The 11479-nt window shown below is 53.4% G+C and overlaps 1 protein-coding gene across 1 annotated transcript in view; it reads right to left on the bottom strand.

Moving 5' to 3' along the window:
• Positions 1-1626: 1626 nt before the first annotated feature.
• The window catches only part of HTR3B (5-hydroxytryptamine receptor 3B), a 39598-nt gene continuing 29745 nt past the window's right edge, over positions 1627-11479 (bottom strand). Inside the window, 3 exon segments of the mRNA XM_036258197.1 lie at positions 1627-1862; positions 2766-2948; positions 3081-3291. Coding sequence (XP_036114090.1) covers positions 1627-1862; positions 2766-2948; positions 3081-3291 — 630 coding nt within the window.

The raw sequence follows: 11479 nt of genomic DNA, 5'->3' as shown, positions 1-11479 counted from the left end.
CTGAACTGTGTCTCCTCAAAATTTATATGTTAAAGTCCTAACCCCCAGTGTCCCGCAATGTCACTGTATTTGGGCCCTTAGAAAAGGAATTAAAGTGCAGTGAGATCATGAGCATGGATCTTAGTCCAATATAACTAGTGTCCGTGTAGGACGAGGAATCACGGACAGACACACGCAGAGAGACCACGTGAAGACACGGGGAGAGGACGGCCATCGACAAGCCAAGGAGACAGGCCTCAGAGGAAGCCAACCCTGCCAGTGCCTCGCTCTCAGACTCCCGGCATCCAGAGCTGTAGAAAATAATCTTTGCCTCAGCTCCCCGTCGGTGGCACTTTGTTATGGAAGCCCAGCAGACTGACGCGGGACAGCAGATTATAAAGCCCAGGAAGCCAAGGGCCACGCATTCAGCCGTGCCCCAGCTCAGGCCCTTCCGCGTGGTGTGTGGCCTGCGCCTGGACGCCGTGGCACTGGACCCCCTCCAGCAGTGACACACTGGCCGCTGAGGCGGCACAGGGCGCGAGCTGCAGGACGCGGGTGTGCTGGAGGTTTTTGTTCTGCTGATACAAGGTTGACCTCAGGAGTCAAGTCAAGCGAAGGATGATCTCTGGCTAACTTCTTTTGTACTTTCCGGGGTGCTTAACAATGCCCAGAACTTCACTGACACGCAGTAAAGGTTTTGTTGAACGAATAACCGAGTAGGTGAGCACGACAGGGAGATGGGGGGATCTTAGACTTGCAAAAAACAAACAAAAACTGCTAAAACGTGCATATATGTTGTATGTACCTAGAAGTTTTCTGAAAGAGATTGCTAACATTTGGGGAGTGAACTGGGATAAGAAAGCAGGTTTTTCCCTGTATGCCTCGTACCGTTCATACATTGTCATCATGACTACATTATTCCTGGGTCACGCAACACATTGCTGACTCGCACTTTTACGCAGAAGTTATCTCAGGTCGCCGGCTATTTTTTCGTAATTGAGTATGAAGCTGAAACAATCTAAATAAACTTCAGTATACTTTATTTATACATAATGAATTTAAATGAAAGTTTGTACATACCTGCTATATATTATATTTTATGCACACTATATATTTTAGTGATTTTTTCGTGTGGCGTACTGTGTAGCGACCACCTATGTGGAACGATGCGCAACATGCTTTGCGAACATACCTGGTTTTGCTGCGCTTTCATGTAGGGATAACTCTGCTTAGGTGCAGGCAAAGACTGAAATTTTGGAAGAAAGTAATCCAGAAGAGGCCTAATTTGATACAGTCTGTCTTCATTAGATGATTTCATGAATTATCACTAAGATGGGGAAATGTAAGACTTTGCTTGAACCTCATTCTGCTCATAGTTTCAGGAAATATTGGGGCTTCAACCAAAGTGTCTGTTGACCAGTCATTCCTCCAATGTGATTTTTTTGTTTGTCCCATCAGTATCAACAGACCGAGAAACTTCTTTACGGGCTAACTCGTAGGCGGCCAACAATGACAGCTCGCCGGGAGTGCGTACCTGGGCCGAGTGACAGAGGCGACAGGCTGGGGCTTTAAACCATTCCTGTCCTCTGACCTCCCCACAGAAGGTGTGCAGCCCCCGGGAGCCCCGCGGGCGCCCGGCCTCTGCCTTCACCAGCAGCCCCACCGCGCCCAGAGGGCGCCCAGGGAGGTGGCGAAGAGCCCCAGCACGACAAGGTAGCCTTGGAAGAGCAGCCGGTCCACGCGTCCCAGGATGGCCAGCCACCTGACCTCCTGCTGGTCCGCCTGCTCCTGGGTTTGGAAGTAGTTGCTGATGGATTGAAGCTGGGACAGGACTTCCTTTAGGGTCCCTGACTGGGCCTGGTGCTCTTGACAGACTGGGGACTCTGCATGAGAGAGGAAGACACCCCAGGTCAACCAGGGACTACCAAGGCCACCCGCCCCTGGACTTCCCCTGGAGGCCGATGGCCTCATCCTTAAAGGAAGGTTGTGGGCAAAACTGGGCCGTGGGTTGAGTTGGGGACTCTGTCCCTCCCTACTGAGGGGAGGCAAGTCTGTGCTGAATGAAGTCCCGGAGGGCATGTGTGACTAGTGTCTAGGCTAGACCCTCCCAGGAGGCTTTCTGAGCTAGGGGCCAGCCCACGTGGGCTCAGCTGGAACTTCAGTGGCTGAGATGACTCTTAAACCTTTTTACATTAGGCAACTACAATCCAAAGCTATACATATACTCTGTGTGTGTGTGTGTGTGTACCCAATCCAAAGCTATACATACACTGTGTATATGTGTGTGTGTGTGTGCCCAATCCAGAGCTATACATACACTGTGTATGTGTGTGTGTGCCCAATCCAAAGCTATACATACACTGTGTGTGTGTGTGCCCAATCCAAAGCTATACATACACTGTGTGTGTGTGTGTGTGTGCGCGCCCAATCCAAAGCTATACATACACTGTGTGTGTGTGTGTGTGCGCCCAATCCAAAGCTATACATACACTGTGTATATGTGTGTGTGCCCAATCCAAAGCTATACATACACTGTGTGTGTGTGTGCGCGCGCGCACGCATGTGTGTGCTCCTAGAAAATAAAACAAGCTGAGGGAATTGAGGACCTGACCTCCAAGCTGAACTGAAACTTTCTGGGAAGCCAGCAGGGGGTGGTGACCTCCAGAGGTCATGTAAAATGAGCACAGGGCTAAGAAGCAGACGTTTCAGACTGTCCACAGCCCAGCCACAGCCTGGCGCCCCCCGTGGGAACTGGTGCCGAGGGGGCTTCAAGGCTTCTCACAGACCTGTCACCCCGTCCAGGTGGGCCCTGGGATCCAGGCTAAGCCCATCAGCATCAGTGTCCCCTCGAAGGTACAAGAGGGGCCGCTCCTGCCCACTGCGCTGCTCGTAGTGAAGGAGTTTGACCAACAAGATGGACTTAGCCAAGCTGAGAACCAAGAAGGCCATGCAGACGGTGAAGAAGACTCCTGAGGGAGGGAACCAGAGGAGGTGGGGTTAGCCGGAGTCTCGGAGGCCTCTCCCTCCCAGATCTGAAATGCACCAGCAGGTTTTGCCAGATGTCATGCAAAATAGTGGCAGGTGACCCCAAGGCTGCTTACCAATCAGAGGGGTGCTCATTGTGCTCTGTGGCATCTCCCCAGACATGTTGACCCTGAAGACGGTGTAGCCCACCAGCACACTGGTCTTGAACACTATCCTGGCTCGGCAGGTGGGTGGTATGTAGAAGCTCCCCAGGTCCACAAGCATGAGGAAGATGCTGGGAATCATCAGGCTCACGATGTAGACCTGTGGGTGTCTGCGAATCACCACCTGGCCAGGGACAACAGGTCTGTTGAAAAAGGGTCTAAGCTCATGGACTAACATTTGGTCAAAACCATAGCCAAGAACATGCCCTGAAGTCCCAACAGTTTTGCCTAATGTGAAAAGTCTGTAGTTTAGAAATAGGATACTACTTTGTAGTCTAGGAAGTAGAAAAAAATCCTTTTTTTTTTTTTTATAACATAGAGCTGATATTAATATTAGTAACGATTATATAATGAGAAGAAGTTACATTTGCCTTCCACCTGCTGTTTGCTAGGCACCGGACAGTTTCCCATGTTTTGTCTTAGCCAATCCTCACAGCGACTCTGAGGACTGGCCATTATTATCTCATGGGAAACCGAGGTTCATAGAGATAAAATTGCTTGTCTAAGCTCACGTAGCTGCTGAGTGAGAAACTGTTTTAAAACTGGGTCTTACTGCAAAATCTTTCTTCTTAAACCACTCACTATACAACATATTGTAGTGTTTTTGTTTAGTCTGTCTTCTTACTCGGAATGCGAGCTTCTTCGCCCCTGTGAGTGTATCCACGGGAGTCTGGGCAGGGCAAAGCTTATATAACTGGAAAATCTGAGGAGGGCCTAATAAAGAGGCTGCTTACAAGGTATGGGTAGGGCATCGGAAACCACAAGCCCCCGGGATCTGGGGGCACTGGGTGAGCTGTTCTACCCTCAGCCTGAAGGGACCCGAGGAGAGCTGTGTGAGAGGACTGTGAACAGACGTGGCTTCCTCGTAGGGACAAAGCCAGCCTGGTAGTGCCTCCACAGAGGACAATGGAGGGATAAGCACCCACTTGCTCCAACCTTCTGCCACAGCCCCCTGGTGGCCAAACATGGCCAAGGATCCCATCTCTGAGGCTACAGCTCAGTGGTCTGGAGCGGGGAGAAGGGAAAGTGGGTCTGTGGCAGGGGCGGCTGAACGAGAGGTCGGCGTGGCCTGCGGCGTGGCTGACACACGGGGCGGCTGAACGCAGAGGTCGGCGTGGCCAGCACACGGGGCGGCTGAACACAGAGGTCGGCGTGGCTGGCACACGGGGTGGCTGAACGAGAGGTCGGCGTGGCCTGCGGCGTGGCTGACACACGGGGCGGCTGAACGCAGAGGTCGGCGTGGCTGGCACACGGGGTGGCTGAACGCAGAGGTCGGCGTGGCTGACACACGGGGCGGCTGAACGCAGAGGTCGGTGTGGCCTGCGGTGTGACTGGCACACGGGGCGGCTGAACGAGAGGTCGGCGTGGCCTGCGGCGTGGCCGGCACATGGGGCGGCTGAACGCAGAGGTCGGCGTGGCCTGCGGCGTGGCCGGCACATGGGGCGGCTGAACGCAGAGGTCGGCGTGGCCTGTGGCGTGGCTGGCACACGGGGCGGCTGAACGAGAGGTCGGCGTGGCCTGCAGCGTGGCTGGCACACGGGGCGGCTGAACGAGAGGTCGGCGTGGCCTGCGGCGTGGCCGGCACTCGGGGCGGCTGAGTGAGTTTTGTAGCTGGGAATTTGAGTCGCATGAAATCACTGTGATTATTGTTGCCTTTTTTTTTTTTTTTTCATTTCTCTGGGATGGTGACAGGAAGTGTCTTTAACAAACATAGACTGTTCTCCTCCTTCCTGGGGAGACACCGGGATGCCTGGCCGCTGTCCTCACCAGACGTGGAAGCAGTACCTTTGTTCCGTCGCCCACAGAGCCAGAAGGAACACCTGGGGATTCCATGAGCATTCACTGGACAGATGAAGGGTCCGGGCCCTGCACTGCTGGGTTTGGAGAAAACAATGTCTGAAACTTCCCGTTTCTGATTCTCAAAGAAGCGGAAAGTCTCTGCACGTCGGAGCGCGCTCGGAGCTTACGCACACGATGCGATCTATTGAAGCCTCGTGCGACCTTGCGGCAGGTGACATGATGGCCCCACTTCGTGGATTTCAACAAATGAAGCTCAGCCCTGTAAGTATGCCGAGTAAGGGACAGAGCTGGGACGTGCCCCCACGTCTCCTGATGCCAAGCCCGGCGATCTGGCCAGAGATCTGGGGTGAGTTCAGGGCTCTTCTCCCTCCTATCCGGCTCCTGCTCTGGAAGAGAATCATCTAGAAATAAGCCAAGACAGGCCAGGGAAGGGGCAGACGGCGGCAGGGGAAGAGCTGGCCGGGCTGAGGCCGGACACCACCTTGTGGAGAGGGCAGAGCCCACCCCGCCCCGGGTCTGAGAGCACCCCTCAAGGAGCCCCGGGTCTGAGAGCACCCCTCGAGGAGCCCCGGGTCTGAGAGCACCCCTCGAGGAGCCCCGGGTCTGAGAGCACCCCTCGAGGAGCCCCGGGTCTGAGAGCACCCGCCGAGGAGCCCCGGGTCTGAGAGCACCCGCCGAGGAGCCCCGGGTCTGAGAGCACCCCTCGTGGAGCCCCGGGTCTGAGAGCACCCCTCGAGGAGCCCCGGGTCTGAGAGCACCCTCGAGGAGCCCCGGGTCTGAGAGCACCCCTCGAGGAGCCCCGGGTCTGAGAGCACCCCTCGAGGAGCCCCGGGTCTGAGAGCACCCCTCGAGGACCCCCGGGTCTGAGAGCACCCGCCGAGGAGCCCCGGGTCTGAGAGCACCCGCCGAGGAGCCCGGCAGGCCGAACGTTCAGTGGATTGCAGTCTGGCGTTGTCTTTCACATTAAACATAATTGGCTGCAGATATCTAAACCAGAGCAGCGCTTACTGCTTTGCAATAATTTGGTTAAAACACATTTCTACCAAAGTGCAATCAACAGCAAAACAACAAAACAAACTAGATCAACCTGCACCTCCCTAGCTCCCTTCATCACGCTGTGACCGAGCGGGCTGTGCTTGGTGGGGGCAGGGAGCCCCGTGGGCAGAGTGCACGGGGTCCTGGAGGGTGGGCCAGGCTAGCCTTTTGGTGATCTAGACATATGGAAGGGGGTGGTGGGCATGACTAAGCCTGTGGTCTCAGGAGGGCAGAAGCAGAAGACTCCCTAGAGGCGTCATGGTGGATAGCACATGAAGGGGATGAAGAGGATAAGAATTCCACCCGAAAGAAAAGCACAGGTGGGCACATTGGGGGAGCAGAAAGAGTCCAGATGAAGTCAATGGAACAGGGTCCCAGAGCCCCTCGGCTCCAGGTGCTGGCAGGTGCGCGTTTCAGTGATCCCAGGTGAGGCATCTAACCTCTCCATGCCTGATTTCTGCTTTTGCAAAGAGCTCTCGCCAAACGTCTTGAGCTCTCGCCAAACATCTTGGGTACAATTGAGATTCGCTGTTGTACTCTTTAGATAAAGTTCTGTGTAAACAGCATGTGCTGAGATGACTCCCCGGACCCAGAGGCTGATGCAGAGAATGAGTGTAAATCTGAGCCGGGACCGAGGATGGGCAGTGTGGCTTCTCAGGGCCCCTGATCTCCGAGAAAGTGCCATTGCTGGGGCAGAGATGTGACGAGAGCGAGGCGGCGGGGAGGCGGGTGGCTGCATGGGCACGGGGCGTGTGCCGTTGCACAGAGTCGCACATTTAAAAGGCCCCGCACTGGTGCCATTTTGAAATCGGAATAGTTTTTGAACAAGTGCACTTTGCCCTGGGCCCCACAACGCACGCAGCTAGCCCTGGCGGTGTTCTTCACTGGATCCGCCGTGGCTGCAAGTAGAGGGAAAGCAATAGGAACAGAGAGACAACGAGCTTCTGCCGTAGCCGAAAGCAGAAATCTCTCCCGTCTATGTTTGGCTTATAAAAGTGTAAATCTAGACAAGCCCTCCAAAGCTACCTCATCCATGGTCCTACCTTGAGCAAGGATGTTCCCATTCCTAAGACAGGACCAATAATACCTATACTTTTGGTTTTCTTCAGGAACAAAGGACCTGTCTTTTCCTCTAGGTCGATTTAGGGGCAATGTTACCTATACACTAGGCTAATTTTCTCTACAAGCCCAGTACAGCCTAAAGAAATACTAATTTTATTACCCCGTTTTCAGAAATGCTTTGTTTTTGTGATCTCATTAGATCCTCAAAACCCTTTATTCCCTTGTTCAAGAAAGATTGATTGAGCATGACCAGAGTGGCAGGCTCTGTCCTAAATACTGGAGTCAGGACTGTTAATAGGAAGGTCCCTGTCTGTCTCATGGGGTCAGAAACCAGACTCTGGTGGTTAGATGTTTCACACGTCTACAGATGAAGAGGAAGTTCACCCCAGAATGGACCATAGTCTATGCCTGGTTTAGACGATGAGATTTGGGTCCTTTTGAGTTTATATTTAGATGATATTTTGGTCTTAGAATTGAGGCAGGAATAGATTAAGGTGTTTGGGGATGTTGGGACAGGATGAATGTATTTGGCATGTGGGACAGACATGAATTTTCAGGAGCCAGAGGGTGGTGGACTGCAGTGGGTTGAATAATGAGCCCAAGAATCATGTCCTCCTGGAAGTTCAGAATGTAACCGTATTTGGAAATGGTAGTTAGTTTAGATGAGGTCTCACTGGAGAAGATGTGTCCTTCATTCAATATGACTAGTGTCCTTTTGAGAAGAAGAGAAGAGACACACACAAAGGAGAAGGCCATGTCAAGATGAAGGCAGAGACTGGAGGGCTACCTCTACCAGCCAAGGAAGGCCAGAGCCTGCCAGCAACCTCCAGAGGCCAGGAGAGATTCTCCCCAGAGCACCCAGAAGGAGCCACCCCTGTGGACACCTGGATTTCAGGCTTCTAGCCTCCAGAACATGTTTTGTGAGACAAAACATTTCTGTTGTTTTAAGGCACACTGTCCGTGGTACTTTGTTATGGCAGCTAAGAAACTAAAACCTGTGACTTGCCCAGTAGCACATGGCGGGCAGAGGCCGAAGAGGGGGCTGGAATACCCTACATTGTGTTTAGTTCTCATCATCACCTAGAATTAGGCACGTAGTTTCTCAGGTGAGATGGCCTGGGTTCAAGTCCAGACCCACTCAGCTTCTCTGCGCCCCAATTCATCCGTCTGTAAAAATGCAGATACTTAGAGCACCCATCTCACGTAGGAGTGAGGATGACATGCACAGACTCTCAAAACGAGACCTGCCAGAGTAAAGGCTCAGTTCTGTGGTCATTGCTGTTATGTCTCCCGGAGACTCTGAGGCCTGGGGAAGGTCTCCGGAGCCTTGTTTTATTCATGATTGTGTCCTCCGTGCTCACCGTTGAGCCCGGCACAGATAAGAGCTCAAAAGATGCTTGTTGAGTTGCATCGTTGTCTATTAACAATGCTTTTAGTTCCATGGAGTGGGATCGTGGAGGTAGCTCAAATGGGGGCCCGCCAGCTGAGGTCAGCCCTCCGAGGGCTACCTGTCCCTGGGTCATGCCAGAGGCAGCAACCCTGCGTATTCAGGGGTAGGGGGACACATCACCAACTCAGTGAGACACTGCTCTCCGCGGAACTGCCCCTACCTGAAGCCCATCATTTCTAATGGACTAAAGGAGCCGGTGCCTTTAAATTTCACAGAAAGGGAAGAAAAAGCACTTTAGTTTCAGTCTGTGTTCTCCATTAGACACCCTTCAGGTGTTAGCAATATTATGCCACAATTTCATTATCCATTAAAGCCAGGTAATAATAAGTACACAAAGGTATTTGGAGCCTATTGTTGTTAATGAAAGAGATCAATCTAATTCAGAGTGTGTGCGGAGAGCTCCTTAGAGATGGAACAGGCCCCAAGGTTAGCCTCTAATTGCCTCCTTGATGGTAGACCCCACCAGCACTCAATTTTGCATGACCGTCTTTATGACATAGTTGGAATTTTGACGCCCCAACTCACGCTTCATACAGAAGCCCATTTTGCTCTTCTCCCAAGCCCCTCCCAACATTCCTAATTCAGAAAGAATGGGAAAGTTGCCATTTAAGTAAGATCCTTGCACCGGAGTGAGATTTCTCAAATCTGGCCCATGGCTTGGCTGGATTCACAGAGAGTCTATGATTCTAGGGCTGCTTGAGTGACCCTGGAAAGATTTCTAGGGCTCGACATCCCCCCTCCTCTCTCTCTCCCATTCTTGACCTGGGGGTGCTCAGAAGGATCTGTCAAGTTTATGAGTTGCATTCAATAGATATCTCAACCAAACAACTCTACCTTAAACTAGAAAAAGAACACGAGGCCCCTTTCTTTCCCAAATGCCCCTCTTCATTTTCTAGAAGTCCTGGGGACCACAAGTCCTGCCTGAATGAACTCTTACTCAGTGCGAGGCTGTGGTTGACTCACTTCAGTTCCCGGAGCTGTCCGCCCTTCTCTGTCCAGCGTGGGTCCTTCTCTCACCCACCTCCTCCCCGGCCTGCGCTCCGGAAGGCACGGCCAGAGGGCCCCGCACAGACGCGGACGCTGGCTGCTGAGTCTGGGAACAGCACTCCGAGGGCGGGCGGGGCCCCGCGGCACCAGACGCCCTCCTGGGCACGGCCTGTGCTCGCCCGTGGGATGCAGCCCACAGCCTCGCAGTGCCCTCTGAGGAACAGCGCGTGCCCAGCGCGTGCCCAGCGCGGGCAGAGTGAGGGCGCGTCAGCTGGGACGAACGGGGCATCTGGGGCATTGGGTTCCCAATCAGTGGCAGCAGTGTGACTTCCGGTCAGGACGGCGGGGAGGTAACGCGGAGTCCGGCCCCCCACAACCACATCAGTGACAACTAACTGCAGAACAGCCGTCCTCAGAGCCCCTGACCCCGAGCTGGAGGGAGCCCTACGGCTACGGGTTAGAGCAGCAGCTGCATCGGGACTGGGAGGAGGGCGGAGGGGCTGGTCCCACACCCACGGGTGGCAGATAAAATCAGGAGGACACCTTGGCTGGGAAGGTCCTCCCTGAGGACTGAGGGGTCCCTGTCTCACACCAGGTGCCCCGCTCAGGGTCCCAGTGCCAGGAAGAGAGTCCCCATCACTTCTGGCTGGAAAACCAGTGGGAACTGAGGCTCAGGGAGGCTGAGGCGGCTGGAGCCCCAGGCAGCTCCTTAAAGGGCCCGCGCACGGACTTATGGACTTGCTCCCTCTAAGCTCACAGGGGTGGCAGCTTGAGGGGCGCCAGAGACATACAGGGAAGAACTGAGCTGTTTGACCTCGGGAGGAGGGCTGGAGAGGGGGCTTTCTCCTGGACAGACGTGCTGTGGGAGGCCCGTGTTCCTTTGGTGAGCCCTTCCCTGGGGCAGCAGACAGCTGCTATATCTGGGACTACAGCAACTTGGCTCACACTGTTTGCCCCCCCGCGCCCCCCGCCCTGGTGATTCCCTGAGGCCCCGCCCCATCCAACTTTCAGGCCCACCCAAGCTGTTTCCAAAGGCTTTACCATAGGATTGGCCTGTCTTGGATCCTGCTTCAGAGTCTCCTAACATCTCTCAAACAAGCAGCATCTGGTCTCAGCGAGCCCCATACCTTTCGTTAACTGGCGCCAGGCCTGGCACTAGAAGCAGCCAGTCTTAGTTCACAACTTGGCTTTGCCGGGCACCTCCAAGCCCAGCACAAGAAGAGACATCTTCAAATCACTGTGTAGCTTATGTCAGGTGGCCCCAGATAGAACACAGGCAGTGGCTGACCTTGCCCTGGAGCCAGCACACCCAGTAGACAGCTTTAGACTACATCGAAACACCACTACCCAACCACCTCCACAAGTGACACATTCAATGAGCAGACTCAGTGGGTACCAGAGCCCTGCTGAAGTAAGTTTTGCTCTGTGTGGTGGGCCCCTGCATAGCTGATCCTCCAAGGTAGTCAGGGGCCAGTGGTCAGTGGATACAACCAGTTCTTGCAGCTGATCAGCTTGAGTAAATACCTCCCATTGGCATACCAACAGCAATCAAGACTCAATTACAACAGAAGAGTATACAGTCCACACCAGGGGTGCACCTCGAGGGCCCAGATGGGGTGATCAGGGAGGCTGTGCCTCTGGATTCTACAGGACACCTACAACACTAGGCCACCCTATGAAGCCAAGGAAACATAGCAACTGTACCTAATACATAGAAACAAACACAAGGAAGCAGCCAAAATGAGGAGACAAAGAAACATGTCCCAAATGCATGTCAGTAAATGAAAGAAAAGAACAAAACTCCAGGAAAAGAATGAAACAAAATGGAGATAAGCAACCAATCGGATGCAGAGTTCAAAACACAGGTTATAAAGTTGTTCAAGGAACTTGGTGAGACCTCCAAGGAACTTAGTGAAATCATCAACAACATAAAAACAACCAGTCAGCAATGAAGGATGCACTAACTGAAATAAAGAAT

Source organism: Molossus molossus, unplaced genomic scaffold (assembly GCF_014108415.1).
Source record: "Molossus molossus isolate mMolMol1 unplaced genomic scaffold, mMolMol1.p scaffold_m16_p_13, whole genome shotgun sequence".
Taxonomy (NCBI): domain Eukaryota; kingdom Metazoa; phylum Chordata; class Mammalia; order Chiroptera; family Molossidae; genus Molossus; species Molossus molossus.
Note: the sequence above shows the minus strand (reverse complement) of the source record. Positions and strands in the feature narration are given on the sequence as shown.